The sequence below is a fragment of the Eurypyga helias genome, unplaced genomic scaffold, assembly GCF_000690775.1.
Source record: "Eurypyga helias isolate BGI_N326 unplaced genomic scaffold, ASM69077v1 scaffold15344, whole genome shotgun sequence".
Lineage (NCBI taxonomy): Eukaryota > Metazoa > Chordata > Aves > Eurypygiformes > Eurypygidae > Eurypyga > Eurypyga helias.
This window is the reverse complement of record NW_010247023.1, coordinates 9,752-31,145: the sequence shown is the minus strand read 5'-3', so window position 1 is coordinate 31,145 and position 21,394 is coordinate 9,752. Positions and strand designations below refer to the sequence as shown.

Sequence of the window (21,394 nt, the reverse complement as noted above, 5' to 3'; positions counted from 1 at the left end):
GAACCGGCGCTGCGAGGTGAAGGTCACTGGAAGCTTCACCCATCACACCCAGCAGGAACCCTGCTCCGGCTGCTGCGGCCACAGCATCCCACTTCCCCGCTGAGACTGGTCTGGCAGCATCGCTCTTATCCCACTTTCTGAGCTCAAGAGCTTTGCAGAAACCACCCAGTTTGCAGAAACTCCATCCAGATGGAGCAGGGTTGGAGTAGAGGACCGCAGCATCCCTTTCTCTCCCGGTACCTATGAATACAGCACGGCTTCCTGCAGCATATTTCATCCCTAGAATTCAGCACTCAAAACCAGGAGGGAGCAAGACGTCCTTAAGGGTTGTTTATGAAAGCTTCAGTGCAGCTAACTCTTTAATACATCCTTCAACACAGGGAGAAAAAATGATAACAAACATTAGAAGAAGTGTTCAGGAAGCAAAGAGAAACAGAAACAGCATTTCTCTTTCTGAAGAAAGCAGCCTGACAACCACCGCCAGCCCGGCTCAAATTGTAAGCAAAATATTCCAGAAGTGTTTAACTTTCCTACAAAGTCTTTTAAGAGGCCCGTTACCGTTACAATGAGCAAAGCAAAACAGGACTCTGCAGACTTGGCCAAACAACTGACTGAGCCCAGAGTAACCGCAGACCCGCACAACTCAAACACGGGATGATGCTCGGAGTGGCGCAGAAACGCAGGCATGGACCCAGAGTCTAGAGAAGGCAGAGAGGAGCCCTGTAAGCTCTTACAGCCCCAAACTATTCCCTGGCTTAAAGCCTCTCTCCTGGGAAAATAATTCACCATTGGGGGTTTTCTTGATGAGAGTGGCTTAAAGCACAATTTGATGCAGAGGCTCAGGGAAGTCCTTATCTGACCAAAGTCAAAACTGACGTCCTGCAAGCTGGTGGGACTGCAGCAAAGGCGCCAGAGCTGGCTCCAGCCGAGGAGCAGGTAGATCTCAACCTGTGGTTATCTCCTTCCCGCAGACTGATCGGGGAAGGGCTCCCTGTGCCCTGCCAGGAGGAGGGGAAGGCAGAGCGGATGCTACATCCCAACGCAGCCAGGGAGATGGCAAGTCAGGGCACATCTCCATCCCGCAGCTCCAGTTCACCAGCCAGCGCCTCAGTCAGCAGTAAACCGTAAATGACTGCCTATCTCTGGATGTAAACAAGCATTCATCCTGGATACATCTGTGTCTTACACTGGGAGAGGTCAGAATTGTATTGAATCATCTTTAGAGGGTGAGAGCTGGCGTGTAACGCCCGTTAACCTTCAAGTGTTCTCTTAAAAGCTAACTCCCCAAATCCTCTTCTTTAAAATAACACAACATAATTATCTCATTCATCACTTTTTTTTTCTTCCCTTTTCCCCATGCAACTCCATAACCTACAGCCAAAGCCATGTTTCACTAAGCTGAGTTTTGATAATACAGCACTATTCTCATCTCCAGCAAGTTTTACTGTAATTACAGAGATGCGTTGCAGACATTACACACTCTACAATTAGCGCTAATTGCATTACATTGTCACAAAGAAGTCATTTACTCTCCATGAGCTCATGAGATTGGTCTGGACAGTTTAACGGAGCTGAGAAGTACTTAATGGCATGCCATGAAAGTGGCCGTCAGCACGGCAGGAGCGAGCACAGCTCCCGAGCGACAATCCCAGCCCCCTGCAAGCAGCACATTTGGGGCAAAGCCACACAAAAAGGTTTTTCTATGATTCCAACCCCTTGCAGGTCCAGAAACTTCTCAAGGAATGGGAAGGATGAAATGCCACAGGGTTTTGGGGTTTTTTTTGGAAGCCTCTCCTAGACAGGTGGTGGTTGGGAAGGGTTTCTATGGGAGGTCTGTCTGTGGGAGCACACAGCCCCGGCATGCAGCACGTCCCACGTGCCCCTGGCACGATGCACCTTACCCCCCCAGTGCCCCACAGACATGGTTTGCTGCCTCTCCTCTCCCCCTGACGTCACTTTCTGCAGCCCATGGGCAGGGAAGCGGCAGGGAAAGCAGGAGAGCAGGAGCCCGGGAATTCGCTGTGTACCGGGGAGCCCACGCTGTCCTGCTGCTTCCCTCCTCCCATGTCTTGCATGAAAATGGGGAGGAAAAAAGCAGAAAGGCAGAAGCAGAGCTGTTTTGTTGTGGTCACCAGGACTACGTAGGAACACCAGTTTGTGGGTCTCTTACCCTGCTGTTTCACTGGGGAGCCTGGCTGAAGCCCCTGCGTGAGACCTACATAAAACTGAGACGTGCTTTATCTAGCAAACACAATGGGGATTTGAGCATCACCCTGGCACACACTCTCATCCACAGCCACAGCTCAGCTCTGGCCTCTTTCCCCACACCACGCACTTGCTCGGGTGCAAGATGCCTCTACATCGAGCTCAACTTGTCCCTTGCTCCCGTGCTCTACTGTTGGCACTGTGGTCTGGATGCCCACCCGGGTAATTTGCCTGTGTGGGTACTGCAGAGCTGCACTCAGGGCTACCAGAGGAATTTCCCTCTGCCTGGTTAGGATTTGACCCTGGAGTGCTTTTTCCTCTTATCCTTATGGTATTTTTTACCTACATCTTTAATCTAGTAACGGGCTCTGGCCCCTTCGCTTTCCCTCTGCTACGGCAGCAAGACATTCCTGCAGCCCCCTTGGCTTTCCCTGGCACTTGCTGCTGCCTGGGGCAGCTGAGGGACCCTCCAGCAATGCTCCAAGTTGGATGCACAGCCCCTGGGTGGAAGGGGGAGGACTGGAGGAGAGCACAAGGGTGTGAAAGGGAGCAGAGAAAGCAGGCGCTGGGGGAGGAGAGGCTCCACTTTGTATTTAAAGGCAGTTCGATCCTTTGTCAGCTGAATTGGTTTTGACGGAGCCCAGATGGGAACAGTTCATGCACACGAAGGAAAGACTCATCATTTAGCAAGAGGCAAAGCCGACCTGGCAGGAGTCACGGGAGCAGTCAAGCTGTGAGGCTGCAAAACCTCTACAGCAAATAAATGCCTCCGTGCGCTGGGGATGCGGGAAGGCAGATGCATCAGGGAGGAGGTTGGTGCCACCATCTGTGCTCTGCCCGGGAAGGACTTGGCTCTCACAGACCCAAACGCCCACCCAGGTGGGGTAGGTGGGCAGGAGATACGATGCTTAAGCAAAGTAAGTATACTGTATTTTGGCAGTAGGAATTAGGATGGTCTGTACTGATGTCCCTCTAGACTGAGGTCCCATTGTGGTGGGGTGTCTGTAGAAGTACATCAAGGACAACTCTAGCTCCAAAGACTCTGCAAGCTCAACAGGCAAGGCAGGAGCGGGCTGGGAGGGCAAGGCAGCAGCACGCTGGGGCAGCATGGTTGGAAGCAGCCCAGCAACCTTCCCCCATGCCTCCCCCATCCTCCCAAGGTGGGATGAGTGGCCTTGCTTGGGTCTGGTTCTTCATCACACTTAACTCTAGTATAAGAAATAACAAAGAAGAAGAAATAAAGAATATACAGGGTGGATTTAGTAGGCTCCAACCCTTGGCCATGCTGATGTTTACAACCCCACCAGAGCTGCTCGGACCAGGGGTCCCACCTTGTCCAACATCCTACCACTGCAGCCCCTAACATTGCTCACTTCAGGAGAAAGGTTTGAGCCCTCTCCTAACCTGAGGAGCCAGAGGCTGGTGCAGCTGGAAAGCACGAGGTTGTGGCCTCCTGCACAAGATGGGTTTACAGGGACAGTTACAGCTCTTGGTCTTTCTGCCCTCCATCTCTGCCTCCAGTCTTGCACCCCATAGCAATGAGTTTCCCAGGCCAAGAATGCACTGGGATACCCAGCACATCTGTACTAGTTGTACTGGGCCACTGTTTTGGTTGTCCCAGCTGCCTGGCAGAGATGTGTGCCACGACCCTATGGGGCTGGCGATGGCTCATAAGCAAAACCCACCAAGGTGTTGCCCCTTCCTGGGGCACACCAAACCCACACCGGGGAAGCAGCCCAGCCGGGCTGCTCCTTTCCAGGAAAATGCAGTAGATTTGTCTCTAGCTCTAGCAAAAGAGGAAAAAAACACTGTTTTCCCAAAGGTCTTCGGGCTCTTGGAGCAGGGAGGGGAAGCGAGGGCCAGCGAGTGATTCGTGTGTCAAAGAAACTCAGCTCGCTGGCTGGGGGCCAGGGACTTTTCATGTGGATTTCCAGCCTCTGCCAGGAGACTCTTGGGTGCTGGAAGAGCATTTAATTCAAACCAGGTGCCTCTGAAAGGAAAGCACTCAAAAAGGCTAACTTGGTCACTTTCCCTCAGAAAAAAAAAACAAGGGCAATCACGCACATTTCACTGAACTGTCCTCCCAGGCACACTGCTCCGTGCCCCAACCGCCCGCTCTGCCGCCACCTCGCCGAATGGAAACCAAAACCACTGGCAGGGCTGGAGGAAGAAGAGCCGAGCTCAGTGCCCGGCGAGGATCCCCAGGGCTGGCCAAAATCCACCACAAACAGCTTTTGATGCCCTGCCCTGCTCTCTCCACGAGCCGAGCATCAGCTCTCCCGCGCACTACGGAGAGGACCAGAGGGACCTGCTGCGCTTTGGGCAGTGAACCCCGCTGCTGAGCCAGGATGGACAATGCCGACGGCACCAGAGCCCCCAGCCTTCAGCGCTGCAAACCAGCCACTCACCAAGCAGTGCCATGAATGACAACAGAGACGCGGGGAGACCACACTGGGCTTACCCTGCGATGACAATGAAGAAGTCCAGGCGGTTCCACGTGTCTCCCAGGTAGCATTTCTTTCCAAAAATCCCCAGTGCAATCATCTTGATGATCATTTCCACGGCGAAGAAGGCAAAGATGAAATCGTCGAAGCTCTGCAAAAGAAAGGGAGGAGGGATGCTCCTGCATCGCTGCACACTTGCACCAGGGGAGGGAATTGGAAACCTGAGTCCAACAAGGTCTCTTCTTGCACCACACCACCACAGGCTAAAACCCCTGGGTGGTGAGAGCAGCCCTGTATCTTCCCCAACCCAATTGGCCAACAGAACCAGGATGAAGGGATGAGCATATTTTGGGCTGTTCACTCTGAACTTAATGGTTAACCCTCCCCATGCTGGAGCTTAGAGCTGGCACAGCCTGGCAGGGGCTGTGCCTGACGACACCATGCATTTGCATCTGAGCACCAAAACCAACATTTTTCATGGGCTTGTGGGACAACCGGTGCAGACAGGACCCAGCTTTCCCAGGGCAGGAGGCCACCTCTGCTGCGGCTGGAGCCAGCTCTGCCACAGCTCAGTCCCGCTCCCCATCAACTTGGGGCCATCGATCAGCCGAAAGCAGTGGCCGGGCCGTACCTGAAGGATCCTGCAGCGCGGCGAGTCGCAGGCGATGTCCTCGCAGGGGTGGAACATGCCCAGCGTCACGCAGTTGAGCAGGATCACCAGCATGCTCACCCTCTCAAACCACCTGCGCGGCGTCCCGTCAAGGAAGCAACCGACCCAGATGAGCATCTAAGAGCAGCCACAGCTGAACCGGCAGGTTATTCTGGTCCTTACGACAAGGCACACGCCAGCTTCTCTAGGTTAAGCTTTATCCGGTTTTGCATGGAACGCTGTTTGGATACCTGCGCGGCAAACCGGCGGCATGTTCGCCCCACGCCAACATCAGCGGCTACAGCTAATGTGAAAACTGCTACAAATTAAAGTTGCATGGCAAGAGTGCTGATGGGATGGATTAAAAAATATTAAACGAACGACATCAACTTTTAGAAAAAAAAACAAACCCAAAACCCACTCTGTTAATTTCCTCTCCTGGCATTTTACGGAAAAGCACTTTAATAACATCCCAATTTTTTATTAACCATGTCACAGCTTATCCCAGAAGCATTTCCCTGAAGTCACTGCTTGAACTTTTCGTTCCCAGGCCAAATTAAGACTGTCAAAACTATTAACCAACTTCCTAAAAGCCTTAAGACTGCAAGGGCCAGCGGAGCCCATCCCCTGCCCTGACTGCTGCTGGGACAGACTTTAGATGCTCTTACTGCTGGGGCAGAATAAAGCGTGCTGCTGCAGCAAATCCTCATAGGGATGCTTCAGACCCGGTACCAAATCTTCTGCATCCTTCTAGCAAGCATTTCCAGCCAGCTCCTGACTGCCTGGGGCAGAGAGATGTGAAATCCAGGAGCTGGTGCAACACAGCGCCGGGGATATCTTCCAGCCTAGCACGGAGCACAGCCCATGGGCTGCCACGACCCCCAGGCAGTTGGGACAACGCTCCTGCCTGGGAGCAGGCAGCAGCTTCCAGGCTTTAGGAAAATAAACATGACCCTTGCCAGACAAGAGCTTTCGCTGCAACGCGGTAGCGGGTGGTGTTTGGGAACCCGTGCTGTAGCGCTATCAGGCTGGGGAAGAAGAAGGTGAGGATGAATCAGCAGGTACCTCCCCGCTGGGCATGGGGCTGGAGCTGGCAGCTCCTGCCACCCATCCTGGGCAAATTCCTGGGAAATCACATGGGGCTGAGTCACGGCAGCAATCTGGATCGTTTAGTCGGAAGAAATGTTTACAAGATATCGGAATAGACATTCCAACTGTCAGGTTGGGGCTAGGGGCTGGAATATTTAGCCCAAATATAGTCCTGCGGGGCAGGCGTGGAGGGCAGCTGGAGGAGGGGGCAGCAGCCATGGGGAATCCACAGTCATTCTCCAGCTTGTGGGGGCTGGAAAGCATCCCTCCAACAGAGCCAGGCTCTGTCAGCAAGTAACTACAAAGCCCTGGAGAACATAAAGTATTAAAAAAAAAAAAAAAAAAGATCCTGCAAAATCCTAAATGGGTGCTAGAACAAGCACGTGTCTGCAAGGGCTGTGTGAGGTGCTCAGCAGGGAAGAGGAGGCTCGGGATCTTGCTTGTTTGGGTCAAAACCTGCCGAGACAGACAGATACCTCCCCAGACAGGCAAAGCTTTGTGCAAATTCTTGCGTGGCAGTGAAGACGACCCTCACTGGGCTCCCTCTCAGCTGGGCACGGGGCCTGGGTGATGCTTTTGCCACGGCGGGCAGCTGCTTGGTGCTGGCTGGGGACCACGAGCTCCTGAGCAAGCAGGGATGGGCACACAGCCGTGGTGTGCATCTGGTTGGAGCCCCTCTGGTCTCACCCCCTCCCTCTCCAAGACCGACCACCGCCCTCATGCCCAGCTGGGGCAGCTGAGCAGATCCATGTCCAGCGCACAGGTCTGAGCAGTGGCTGAGTGGGAGTAACAGCACGGAATGGCACCAAGGGCATCCTCCCCTGGCACGCCACCGATGGCAAAGCCATGGGTGCCCCTCGATGCTCGTTAGCACGTTGGCACCAGTGACTGATTGCAAGTGGAGGGTAGCCAGGAGGGCGCAGCCCCCCCAAGACACCACAACCGGCTACCTGCGGGGCACAAGATGCAGCTGGGAGGGAGATGTGGGGACCAGCACCAAAGCTGCACCCACCAAAGGGTCCCCCGCAGCGCAGGCAGCGGCCCTCCCTGCCCAAACACCCCACTGCCCAGAGCCCAAGCACCCCCCTTCTTGGCAGGGATGCTGGCAGAGGCACGGCGCCCCAGCAAGGCACGGAACATCTCTCCCCAATCCCCCCACCCCCAAGTCTGTCTGTGCCCCTAGCCCAGGGCTGGTCCCTGCCCTCCCACCCCAACTCCCCTTGCAGGAACAAATATCTCACAGGCAGGAAAACAGCCTGAGGAAGCAGGGGTGGGGAACCTGGAGAGCAGGAGGGGAATTTATTTGCTGATGGCAGTTTTTTTCCCCCAGCTTTAACCACAGACCCACTTATCAGCATATCGCTCCCTCCAGCAAATACATTTCAGTCCGATATAACACTTCACCCTGATTAAATATTCCCAGGACGGAGACCCCGGCAGCGCTGAGGGCAGTATGCTAATGTGCAGCTGATAGATCAGAAGGTTCAGGGAGGTTTATTTTATTTTTTTGCCCCCTTTTTTTTTTTCTTTTCCAGCTGAATGAAACTTCAAGCTCTTTCTTCCGCTAATGGGATTTTCAGAGGCACACAAAGTGCTGATGGCTACGGCTTTGTACCAACCTTCCTTTGAGCTGAGAGGCTGACAAAGGAAAACTCTTCAATTAGCAAAAGCAGAAGGTGCTTTATTGAATGCCGCTCGCTGCTGCTGCGTGGGCAGCGAAGGGGCAAAGGGGCTGCGGGAAGCACCAGCGCGCTGGGAAGCGGCCAGCAGCCATGGCGAGGGGGCAAATGATGGCATGGCCACTGGGTCGAGCCCCGCTGCCACCTCCCTGGTGCTGATCTGAGCCTGTCCTTCATATTGCACAAGGTAAATACTCACCGGGCGGGGAGCTGGAGGGTCCTGCCCCCTCCTCATGCCGAGCAGGCGGAGAGTGTAGGGCTGATGTTTAAAAAACAGTAAATAATGGGGTTCACATGCACACAGCAGGTAATCACCCCATCTGCTCTGTCCCACGGGTGTCAGAGAAAGGGTCCCCGCTTTTCAGGGTCACCTGCTCACCCCTGCTTATTCTTAAAAATCCACATTTCCACCATCAACTTGGTCAACAAGACAGCCAAAGCGTTCACTGATTCTTTTCAATGAGAAAAATACATTTCTGCCACACAGAAATATGCAGTAAGTTGTAACCTGACTCTTAAAATTCATAAAATTAAGAGCAACAAAAAAAAACCAAACCAAAAATATCCATAAGTCACTCACTTGTTACGAACAGGAGCTTTTGCACAGAGCAAGAGCCCTCCGATCCCCCCTCCCACCACGAGCGATCCCCGTGCTACCTGCCCGCACATGGCAGAGCCTGACCTTTCGTAATTAAGAGGCAAGAGCCCCAGATTCAATTAGCCAGCACTACCCAGCTTAATATAATCAAAAGAGAAAGATATTGCATTATACTTGCTATGATTTGGTTGCAGAAGTTTGGATCAAATTCACTAGCAAGTGAATTAAATCGGAAGCTGTTGCTGGAGGACAGCGGCAACCAAGAGGACAGCGGGCACGATGCTGGGTCTATCAGCAGCCTGGGCTCTCTTCACCGAGCTGGAATACACACACTGCTCCTGCTGTGCTCTTTGGCTTCGGGATGGGGAGCGCGGGTGCCACCACGCTGCAGCATCGCCTGTCCCCAGAGATGGTGGTCCCTTCCCTGGGGAGGCTGGGCACCCATGCCAACAGCCAAGCTGGGTACAGAGGGCAGCGTCTTGTGATGCTTTGCAGGGACACATGCTCCTCTGCGGGATTATTTATTTCTGCATTTGGTGCTTTTCTGCTTTTGCCTTTCCTCCTCTCTCCTGCATCCCTCTCTCTCCCCTCCAGCTCCTGCCCCAACCCCTCTCCCTGTGCAATGCCAGTGCTCCAACACAGCAGCGGCTCCAAGGCAATGTGCTGCCGCCCTGCCATCGCTGGGAGATGGAGTGGGACCCCCCGAAATCACAGACAGCATGATGGGGAGCAGAGCAAGGTGGACACCACCGCACGGACAGCCCTGAGCACTGGCGTCTGCCAGCTTGTATCCCACAATGAAACCCAACCATAGAAACACATCAGGCTGCCTGGATCCATCCAGGTAACACCTCAACTCTGCTCTGCTGCCTAATTTCTGGGGCAAGAAGAGGTTGCTTGGACCTACAGGCCATGGCCACAGCCACAGTCGGGTCCTCCATCACCACCCGCAATCATTCCTCTTGTGCCAGGCAAAGCCTTCGCTCACCGGGACAGCGGCTGGAATTTGACAAATGTGCTGAAAGCACTGGCAAGGCCTGGAAATTTTTGTGCAAATGTGATGTGAAAATTGGGTTGAAATGACAGCCTTCTCCTGCAGTGTCACCGAGTCCCACCAGCTTAGGAGTGACACTGGGATAAGCTGCAGACGTTAATGAGAGCGGAGTTTTAGGCTTCATTCATATCATCAATTCCAGAAATAGCCCCTTTGACAGGAGCATAATGGGACTTCCAGGGTCTGGCCTTTGGGGGGGGCAGGAGGAGGCAGGGACTAAAATCCTAAAACATTAATTCAGGCCGTTTGCAAGGGAAGTTAAAAGTCCTTAGAATTAATTTGCCTCACGGATGGAAATAATAACTCCTTCCCAGCTTCGCCTCCGACTGTACCAGGCCAACAGGAAAAGGCTCTTCATGTCATGCCCAGCTGAAAAGTTATAGGATTCCCACCACAACACTGGACATTGAATGGGATTTTGTGGGTTTCTTTTTTCCTACCATGTTCCTTCGAAAGCAAAACCATCACCCATCTTTTGCTTCTAGCATTTGCATACCCTTGGGTGCCAGAGATGCCCTCGGAGCATCTTTGCTCAGTGAATCCGCTTGCCGACCTTCCAGCCGAGGGCTGGCAGAGCTCTGTCCTGGTGTGACCCTGGCATGGGCTCTACCCCTCCAGGTTTGCCCTCCCAGGCCTGGTACCTCCAAGGAACACCACAGCAGGACGACGCAGGAAAGATGCAGCAGGTTCACAGCCCTTCCCCTAGCATCACAGCACCACACCGACAGCAAAACTGCTTTTTCCTGGTGGGATGGATAACCCGCTGGAGGCACGGCAGCCCCGGGCACACTCCCTGCATGCGTGCGACGGAGTGCGCCCCTCCTGCCCCCCGCTCCGCAGGGCTTCATGCCAGGAGAGCCCGTTCCTGGAAAGCAAAGCCAAAGACGCTCTGGTAAGGCTGCAGCAAAGGGGTTTAAAAATTCAAACATGGCTCAGAAAGCATTTATACGCCATACCCGGAGCCTGCCCCGTCCCGGGTCAACACATCCGGCAGCCCCGAGCGCATGGTGCCGGGACTCAATACGACCCCGTTGAGCCCGGCATAGCCTTGGCATCCGCGTCCCCAGGATCTGGGTCGGGAAAAAGCCAAGTGGGGAGCATCCCTGCCTCGTCACTGCTCTGCAGCTCTTCAAAACCGCTTCCCTCACAGCGCAGACAGACCCAGGAGGTTATTTTAATTCATGCATCTTCACAATTAAACCTGGGAAACCAAAACAGGGCAATTATTCATGCCAGCATTTTGGGAAATTTCATCTCTAATTTATTTTCCCTTGCAGATGTTGGAGCACCGGCGGCTGCTTCCCTCGGCCACGACACGGCCGCACTCTGCTCCCGTCTCACCAGTACCACAGGGCTACGGCCACAGGATGGTCCCCAAAGGCCCCGTAAAGCCCAAAAGTAGAGGGAAAAGGGGATTCGGGGGAATAATCATCTTAATAATGTTTTCCGATTTCTCCCCAAGATTTCAAAGCCGCACCGTTGGCTGCAGGCAGGAGATGCTCTCCTCTGCCTGGGAAACGCAGCCGCCTCTCAAGGGGGATGTAGGATTTGCTCAGCAGCGTGGAGGAACCCTGCTCAGCCGCCCAGGTGATGAAGCAAAGAATGATGCTGTATTTAGAGAGGATGAAGCTTGATGAAAAAAGATGTTTTGTCAAAAATCCTGATGAGGTTCTTATTTGCTTTATGGTTTCAGAATTATTTCCCCATAACCTTTTAGATTTTTACTTTAAGGTTTTTTTTCCAGCTACCAAAAGGGTTTAAAATCTTATTGCTTAAAGAGAGTAAAAAAAAAAAAGAAGATAAAAAAATCCTGCAAGCTGAGTGTCTTGCATAATCTCCAAACTTCAGGAGCTGGAGCTTTTAAGAAAAGCCCTACGTATCACTTGCAATTAACTCCTGAACTGGGAGCAGGGAGGGCTCGGCTGATGGCAGCCCAGCCTTGGGACGAGCACCTGGGAGGACGGGTGCTTTAAAAAAATAAAGTAAAATGTCAAGCAAGAGCACTTCAGGCTGAATTTATTCTGGCTTCTCATCCCAGTCCTTCCTTCCTCCTCACGCCTGTCTCAGCATCGCAGAGCAGAGACCAAAAAACCACCCCGAATACGGCCTCGTGCAAAGGGCAGGGGCAGCACGTGACCCCCAGCCTCGGGTGGGCAGGATGGGTCGGGGTGGAAGCCCTGCATGGCTAGAGCTCACCAGCTATTTCAGCTGACGGGACCCCTACCCTCACTGCCCCCCACACCCAAAGGGAAGAGGGGAAAAGCTGCCTTAAGCCTCACCAAGTCCAGCAGAAGCCCCAGCTCCCCCTGACCTCCCTCTCCCTCCACTCCTGTCACTGGTTTATTACCTTCTGCTGACATTTGGGTGGCTGGGGGATGGGCTCTCCTCCCATTCACCCCACCGAAGTGGGGCTGCAGAGGTGGGAGCGTGCCCCGTCCTCCTCCCGGCCCCCAGCTCAGCCTCCACACCAACCATGACATAGCCCTGGAGATGTGCTCCCTCCCAGCAGCTCACGCCTGGCATTAACGAAGATGTTGAGAGCACTAAAATCCTTCTAATGGACTCCTCCTCTGCAGGAGGGACCCAGAGTTACCAGTTAAAATAGACTAAATGTTCCAAAGCCATTGCTGGTGCTCAATAATATATTTAAGACCTTTTCTCTCACCACACCCTATGAAATGCATAGTGGATAGACACGTAACCCCCAAATCCATGTATTTTTAAACTCACTAGCTGTAAAGCATCCCTTAATAGCGTCTGCCCTTAAAGCTTGGCGGAGCAGAAGGGTGACGGGACCGGCTGCTCACTGGGACGTACCCACAACACCCAGCAGTGACACCCCTTCGTAATGCCCCAGCCGTCATCCAGGTGGGAGGAAAAACCATGGAAACCCAGGTAAATGCTGCAACACAGCCTTTCTCTCATGCTCATGTGGAAAAAAGCACCTTGTGCAGAGTTGCCAGACTCCTGTGTCTCACGAAGAGACTCGGGATATTTGGGATGCTATCAAGTTTCTAGCATCCCTGACTCGGCTTGCTGCATTACTCAAGACAAAAACTGTTATGCAAGGCTTCCTAAACAAGTGGCAGTGAAATCTTTGTAACATCCTACACCGACACATAGTTGGGATATGTCACATATTTGTCTTATTTTGTTCCTTCTTTGTCCTTTTTTTAGTCTCCTTCTACTTTTTTCCCCCTTGGAAGTACGCTGGTTCCCATGGAAACAGTGATGTTATGGGTATGGACAGAGCTTCAGTGACGTCCACAAGTTCAGTATAAAAGCGGATTTATGTAACAGTTGGTGAAATGAAGGAATTGAGGAGATGGCTCTGCATGGCCAACACATGTGGCACCGGTGCTGCCATGCCAGGGATGCTGCACTGACCAGGCAGGTTAACACCAAAGCGGGAAAGAACAAGAGGGCAGGGCAGAGAGGAGGCAATCCCAGGCACATGGGAAGGTGTATCAGGATAAAACTTGCTCTAAACATACATATATATATATATATAAATTTGTAATCTGTATGTATTAATTCATATTTTTATATTCATAGTTTTCCTTGGAGAGCATCTCTCCCTTAGCTGCTGGAGCAGAGCACAGATGGGGGACCAGGACACCAACACTGGCCACAAAAAGCCTCCTCCCTGCGCTGACGTGGAAGCTGCCGGAGGGCAGCTGGGTCCTCGCTGCTGCCCCAGCCCCAGAAGCTGGTCAGGATGAAGTCCATGGAGCCAGCTCCAGAGCTGGCAGGCAGTGCCTGCCTCCATGGCCAGGGAAGGAGATCTCCTCTGAGCCAGGCCTCCCCAGGCAGGGAAGGGGAGCATCTCCAGGAGGCTTCTGCAGGCTTCAAAGCCTGAGCAAAACAGGCACATTTCCTCTTTTCCATGAGCCTGTGATTTAAATCCCTTCCTAGGGCAGCGCACAGATGGAGGGGATGTCTCTCCTCCTCCTCCTCCATCGGTCCCCAAGGAAGAAGCCCGAACAGCTTCCAAGATGAGACATTGCCATGCCCAGAGACACGCCACCTCAAACCCGCCCTCTCCCCACAGAGACTTGGCTGGCAGGCACCGCACCACGCAGAGCCAAAACCCCCAAAAATCAATGTATTAATAAAGCTGGGGAAGCGACAGGCTGATTACAGCCCTGCTCCATCCCGGGGACGCGCTGGTGAGAACAAGCCTGTGCTAATTGTCCTGGCAGCTCCTCCGCTTCCCCTACCCTCCCCGACATGCTCCAGGAAGCCTTGACAGGCTGTCTGCTCCCACCACCGCTGGGTTAACCCCCCTTGGCCAGGAAAACCCTGCACCCACCCCCGCAGAGCCAAAATATTCCCTGTGGAGCCAAAATATTCCCTGTGAGCATCAGCACCCTGCCCAGCGCAGGTGACGTGGGCTCTCTGCCTCCCTTGGGGACCACTGTCTGCCCCCTCCCGCCACATCCCACTGTGGGATGGGTTCCCCTCACCCTCCTGAGCCCCCTCCAGCATGAGCTTGAACCCAATCCCAGCCTATTAAAAATCCACAAGGCGAGGGCATGAAAGATCCATCCGGGGCAGGGATGTCGGCAGCTGCAGCGGGGAGCGTGGGAGACGGGACAGCTCTGCGGGGTCAAGAGCAGACGCAGATTAATTCAGCGCTTCCCTAATTGCCAGAGCAAGCAGGTGACAGGATGGCACTGAGACACGGTAACCAAGCGGGGACCACAAAACCCAGCGAACCCGGGGAGAGGTGGCAATGACAGCCCGTCCTCGCGTTCGCCGCAGCGATCCCGGCTGCAGCTGGAGCTCGGGCAGAGGAGAGGGAATTCCCTCTGCTGACTGAGGGCCAGGGGAAACCTCGGAGGGAAGAGCTGTTAGCGAGGAGCTGGGATGCAGGCAAGATAAACAAATCCGTTCCATCTCCACCTGAGATGTGCGACAGGTTTCTACCCCCGCGCCTTTCCCACAGCCCATTCCCGTCCATCTGCAAACACCCGGGAGAGGGATGCTCACGGGGCAGGATTTGAGAGAAGGGGAAATCAGGGTGTGGGGCAAGAGGAATGCACCAGAGCATCACACCCTGTGTCACGGCTCAGCTGCCAGACCCCCAGAGCCATTGCCCAGATCTCAGAAAGGCGAGCAGGCACAGGGGGATTTCAAAGCACCCTCCTGTCTGCCCTCCTCCACCACGCAGGGAAACGTGCCCACCACACCGAGGCAAACGCCTTCCAAGGACTTTAGAAAAGCTCAAACTCTGGGTTTTACCCATTTGCCCTCTACAAATGGGCAGCTCCGGGCTCAGCAGAGGCAAAGGGAGGAGACGGGGCAGACGGAGCATGATTCCTGGCTGTGCTGGCTCCAGGATGAGCCGAAAGCACACAGCTCCCAGCCACATCTGCTGCAGCGGTGCCCTTCCTCCCAGCCCAGCATTTCAACTGCAGGAGGGTACGAGCTCAAAGCCCCTGAGGAAACCCGGCCAAGTCTCACAAGCAGCTCAGAGGACAAATCCAAGGACAAACCCAGCATCTTTTAACCCCACGGACTGAGATGGGGCAGAAGGGCTGGAGGAGCCAGTATCACTGCTCCTCAAGGATGCAAACGGCTTCGTATCAGTTAAAGCAGAATTGGGGTACCACAGACCCCGTGTCCCCACACCTTCTCCCCCTCCACTGGCACCAGTGACCTGCCCTGACTTGGGGACAACAGCCAGGGGGGTTCCCCAGGAGTTTCTCAGGGCAATGCCTGCTGCTGTGACAGAAAGGATAATCAAGGCCATGGTCTCCCCTGGGGCAAACCCTTCTCTGGGCACCAGCGGGAGCCGTACCCGAGCAGCAACGATCCCAGCCCTTTCCACTCAACCGTTTGCATTAGCCAGCACTGGGGAGAACTTTCCATGCAAAGCTTTGCTGCAGAAATACAGCTCTGGGGCGACTCAAACTAGCCACACATTTTTGTGTCTGTTTTCTTACCTGGCTTCAAGTTGAGGAAAAATAAAGTATTAAAGAAATTATGTTTACAACATCTGAATGTGACGACGATTTTCCAACTGGCCTGCTTCAGTGTTTCACTTAGAAACAGAGCCAACATTTCCTTTCTTTAAAAAAAAAAAAATCAATGTAAAATACAATATTTTGTTGCAGGTTAAGTACTTAATTAGGCAGGAACCATCTTACACGCTTCAGATTTTGAAGCCTATGATCAAAAAAAAAAGAGAAAAATGGTGGTTTTCCGTGTAAGCAACGCAGAGCTTTCACAACAGGGATGGGTGTGAAGAAGGTCATTGTGCACGTGTGGAAACGGAGGTCAAGGCCACCCCAGCCCCCAGCCTGCTGCCTTTTCCCCTGCATGGAAGAGGTTGCTCCTGCCCATGGCACGCAGGGAGGGAGCAGCCAGTTCGTGACTGCACTGGGAGATGCTCAAGAACAACTCTGGGAGATGCTGGAACCACGAGCTGGGCCCGCGCTGGTGCCGCCTGACTCATTCCTTGAGGTGTCTACAAGGAACGTTCGTCTGCGTGAACTGAAACATCTTGACGCCACGTCAAAATACCGCAGTGACTAAATGTGACTAAAAGCCATCACGGGCGCGGGGTTTATGCGGAACGACTGGGTGCAGCAAGCTGCTCTCTCCAGGGCCGAGCCATCCTGGGGAGAGGGAGCTGGAGCAGGCTGGGGGGCTCAGGCAAGGCTCATTCCCCAGCGCCTGCCCATGCACCTGGTCTAACTGCTCCCCGCATGCAAATCCATGGCTGGGAACTCATGAATTAGCATCTTGCTGGCAGAGGGAGGAAGATAGGGTCAGGACGGTGCTCAGTCTGCCCTGCAGCAGAGCAGAGCTCTGCCATGGAACTTCCATGGATGGGGTTTGCCACCCCAAACTGCCTTTCAGCTCCATGTCTCCGAAGAGCCGCAGCCCTGCCCACAACAGGGTGAGATCAGCCCAAAAGCAGGACCCACAGCACACACTCCTGTCCAAACCCTGGGCTGAGCTCAGACACGGTGTCCTACACGTGCCACATCCCACTGCCTGCTGCTACTGCCCAAAAAGCAAAGGTAGACACGGGGAGATGTACAACCCCAAGAAGCAGCCAGGGGCTCCAGAACTGGATTTGCATGATGGGAGTTAGATGAAATACCTCAAGCATGGAAAGGCCACCACAAAAAAGGCTTTTTTGTAGAGTCTAAGGTGCATCCTATGGAATCTGCTTCTAGGCATGGCACAGCCCCCCTGGTTTCCCCTCCCCAGGCAAGCACAAGAGGAGGTGATGCCACTGTAGGAGATGTCAGGGGACCTGCATCCCATGTTACCAGCTGGTCGCCTGGAGCCGGCCAGCTCTGCATTCATGTTCCCCCACCTGTAGCACCCTCCTGCTTCTCTGGGCACCTGGCTGGAGGTAACCCAGGTTTGTGTTCCACATGATCCCAGAGTTCCCAGAGAAAACTGCCCAGCACGTCAATCCAGTCTCCCCTCCAGGACAGGAAGGAATAGGGGGAGGCACAACCGGCACATGCCCACCCTCCTGCATGCAGGGTGAAGGCAGCATTCCCAAGCTTCCTGGGGGTTCAGAGCATCGCACTGGTTTGGTACTTTCAGCTTCTCCCGGGAAAGGAGAGCAGACCTGGGGGTGCAGAGGGCTGGCAGTGGCAGGGAAGGGGACAGGATATGGCACAACACCACTACACAGGGATGCTCGCCCTGCGCCGGTCCACCTGGCCATCCCCAAACGCGGCTAACCAGGCAAGGAGCTTTTCTTCCCAAGGATGAGGTAGATGAGCTCATCAGGGTGCAGCATTATGTGAGCATGCAGGGGAGCACCCACGGGGCTGAGGGGTGCAGAAGCACCCAAAGATGGGTGCCAAGGACCCGCAAGGGGAACCCACCCCGGCGCTGCCACCCTGCAGTGCCGCTGGCAGGGATCCGGCCAGAGCCCTCCACCCGGCGTGACTCAAGTGGGAGTCTATTAAACACAAACCACAACATTTAATTAGCGTCAGGCTTCGACAGCAGCTGACAAGAGGCAGGAAGCCCTGGGAGCGGATGGCACGTCATCCGTAATGCCTCAGACTCCAGCGCAGCAGCAGGGGCCCAACTGACCCATGGGGACTTCTCCCACGGCGTGATGCCACCGGAGCCTAACTTCTACAAAGGGAGAATGGGGACCGAGCTGCCACCATCTTCTAGTGCCTGTCACCAATGTCACAACATGGCCTTTGAAATGGATTTATGTCCTTTGTTCATTCCAGCAGAATGAGCTCTGGAGGGTGCTGGGTCCCTGCTGCCCAGGAGATGCTCGGTGCCTGTGAGAAACCAGGCAGAGACCACCCCCCACATCAGTCACAGAGGCTCCATTTTCCCCATCCCTTCCAAATATTACGCCATTTGCCGAGACGGCTGGAAACAAGGCTGGTTTGAGCCCATTTGGGTGGAAATTGTCACTTTGGGGGTCTATGTCCCACAGTGAGCCCTACCAAGGGACCAGGCAGATGACCTGACCCTCACCATCAGCAACTGCCGGGCTGGGATGGAGGTGGGAAATGCTCTGGCACTCAGCTCCTGGTAAGCAGCTCCCTGTCCTTTCCTCTCCAAAACCTTTATTAAACCAAATTCAGACCCAGCAGCAAGATGAGCCCTGTTCTCGCAACCGGATCCGGCCCCGCACACTACTGTGTCCTGGCACAGCCCCAGGCTGCTCTGGAAAAGCCCCAGCCAGGGCATTTGGCCACTTCAGGAGCCTTAAAACAAATGATTTCCGACACTTCTGATCTCTCAAAAAGCTTCATGAAAAATGCACCAAATCCCACAGGTTCCCAATCTCCTGCACATCACCCAAACCTTGCTGGCTTTGGTTTGGGAAAAGCAACAAGGACAACCTTTGGCAACCCAAAATACCCTTGGTATTGTTCAGTCCCAACCCATTCAATCACCTCCTCACTGGAAACCCACAGGGATATGGGGAAAACCCCCAAACGCTCGCAGAGAAGCTGCCGGCGGCACAACAGCAGGCTGGGGAGAAGCCCGCGGCAGCACTAACCCCAGTACCACTCACTGAAGAGCTCCCAGTGCAGATGCATCAACCCACAACCAGTTTAAAAGTCAGAGGGTCTCCTGATATTCAGCCACCCCCCACCCCAGCATATAATTATGGGTTCAAAGTGCAAAATTCACTCCCAAGGCTTACCAGGCAGGAGAGAGGACACAGAACAACGCCAGCCCTTTGCTTTGGCACACCAGAAACACGATGGTCATTCCTATATTCCAGCTCTGGACTTAAATCTCAGGGGTTTTTTTTATTTTAACTTTTTTTTTTGCCCCCCACCCGGATGTGACTCATCCTTAGGCGGCACCTCCAGCCAGTGCGCTACTCCTGATGAGCTGCTATTGATTTACTCCATGTGCGGACAAGCTTATTGGGGAATAAGGGCGCCTTGTTCCTGTTCCAGGATCCGCGTGTCTCTGCACATGGAGTTAATTAAGAAAGAGCTCCGTGTGTAGGCAAGCCCTCATCAAGCCCCAGCACCTAACGAAGGCACGCAGCCCACCGCAGCCCAACCCCAGCACCTTCCACATCCCCCACCCCAGAGCTTGGGTGATGCTCGGTGGGTGCGAATGGAGCGGTGGGGCGGGGGTGCTGGCCATGGGGAAGCACCCCACACCCCTGCACTGCTCCCCCAGCCCAGACACAAACTTGGGGCCCCCCCAAGCTTTTCAAAGGGCAGCTCCTCCCAGCCAGCACTTCACTCTGGCAGGATGCTGTAATGGGAGCAAAGCACGCTTTAAAAATTAATGTGGAACAAAAGAATTTCCACAAAATAAAAATTGTAGTTTCTTTTCCATTAATAACATCTTATAAACCTCACTAAAGAGGCTGCAGGCTCCAGCTCCTGCCCTTCTCTGTCCTGTCTCCCGCTCCATCACAGCCTCACTGTCCCCTCCTGCTCCCCCTGCACTTTTCACTTCTGTTATCTGCAGCGAAAGCTCTCCGAAATGGCTGAGAAAGCTCAAACTTCCCCATCTCAGCCCATCGCTGGTAACTCTCTCCGATCCCATGTGATTTCATCATCTGCCCTCTAATGCGAGATGGATGTTCTAATTCTAACTAATAAAGTGGAAAGCAAGAAAGAAGCTGAAAATAAAGCCATCAAGCACGGGACCGGTCTGTGTTTGTCTTCTTCCTAATTCCATTATTGCTTCAGAACGAGCTCTAGATATTATTGCTCGCTCATTAACAGCTGCTCCGGTTTCCCTCTCCAACCCCGGAGACTGGGCCCTAATGAATCCCGCAGCCAGAAGAAGGGTCTTTTAACCACAACAGCAACAACACGGACAGAAACTCAGATTAGGGCATCTCGCGGTGCTAATATTCACCTTTCTCCAAGCCTGCAAGGAGTCAAGACATTCTGGCTGAGGAGAGGAGGTGCAGAAGCGCGTGCACGCACGGAGCAGGACATGGATGCTTTCAGGCACTCACAATCCATTTACACCTCATAAAATTCTCATTGCTTTCGCCTGGAACAAGTGCAGTGACCGCACCAACCCTTAATAAAAATGCCAGAATACCCTGCAGCAGCCAGCTGGAATGTCGGTGCCCCAGCGCGGCACGACGCTGCCCGGGCATGGGACACTGACACGGCACGGGCAGCGCGGGTCCCACACACCACGGAACCACTTGATGATGGGGAGACAAGACCTTGCTTGCAACTGGGGGTGTCAAATGCCTCATTCTATAGTGGAGGAGATTTTGAGGTGATTTTGGTCTCCTCTGCAACCCTGCAAGGTGCAAGCAGAGTCCCTTGGAGATCTGGGATCTGGCCTTCCCCATGTCCCTGTACAGGGCAGCACTCTCAGATGTCTCTGCTCTTCTTGCTGAGTGCAGAGCTAAAGAAAAACAGCCCTGGTGCCTCTCGGTGAATATTTTCAAGCAGGACAGGCTGAGGAAACGTCCCCAGCACTGCGCCCCTTCCCTCAGCCCAGTGCTATGGGCAGAAACACTGCCTGGGTGCTGCCCACCGCACGGAGCCCAGGGCATTGCCGCAGGCGGGGGATGCCAGGTTTCCCTGCTCGCAGCGCTGCCAGCCAAGCAGGGGGACACGGAAGAGCTCAGCACTCCATTTCCCCCTGTGCATCCCGTGCTGAGGGGTTGGGGATTCCCATCACCCGCCCCCCAGCCATTCCCAGCCCTGTGCCTGCTCCGACACTCCTGCCTTTGGCTGCGAACAGTCGCTCCGACTGCGCTCAAATGCTCCGGGGATGGCAAGCGCTGCCAGCAAATACATTAGCAATAGCGAAGCAGCTGGGGGGAAGGAGATCGGCTTTGTGCATCTTGCCAGGCTGCTTTTCTCCTGCCTTCGCTCTCAGCAACTGTAAATAAGGAGGACTGAGCCGGATTAGAGGTTACTCTCCCGATCAAGGGTACTTCTGCGCGTCCTAATTCATTTTTCCCTGATCTGGCCTTTCCCATCCCATCTGTGCTGCAGCCGTGATTCCTGCCACCCTGAGTGCCTGGGACCAGGAGGTGCATTTTGGACATCCTAGGGAGGCGACATCTAAACGACAAGAGAGCAAAAGCAGGTGGGTTTCCCATGAGAGCAGCCGCCTGGGCACCCGGCAGCACCAGGGAGGGAAAGGCACGCCAGGCTTTTACATTTCACTTCCCGCTTGCTGCCCGGTGGCCTTGTGTCTGTTTTTTTGCACCCCCCC

General features: G+C 54.1%; 1 protein-coding gene across 1 annotated transcript in view; it reads right to left on the bottom strand.

Moving 5' to 3' along the window:
• CACNA1G (calcium channel, voltage-dependent, T type, alpha 1G subunit) overlaps positions 1-5,373 on the bottom strand; it is a 100,704-nt gene extending 95,331 nt beyond the window's left edge. Inside the window, 2 exon segments of the mRNA XM_010150615.1 lie at positions 4,667-4,800; positions 5,281-5,373. Of these exon segments, the coding sequence (XP_010148917.1) occupies positions 4,667-4,800; positions 5,281-5,373 (227 nt within the window).
• Between the last annotated feature and the right edge of the window lie 16,021 nt (positions 5,374-21,394).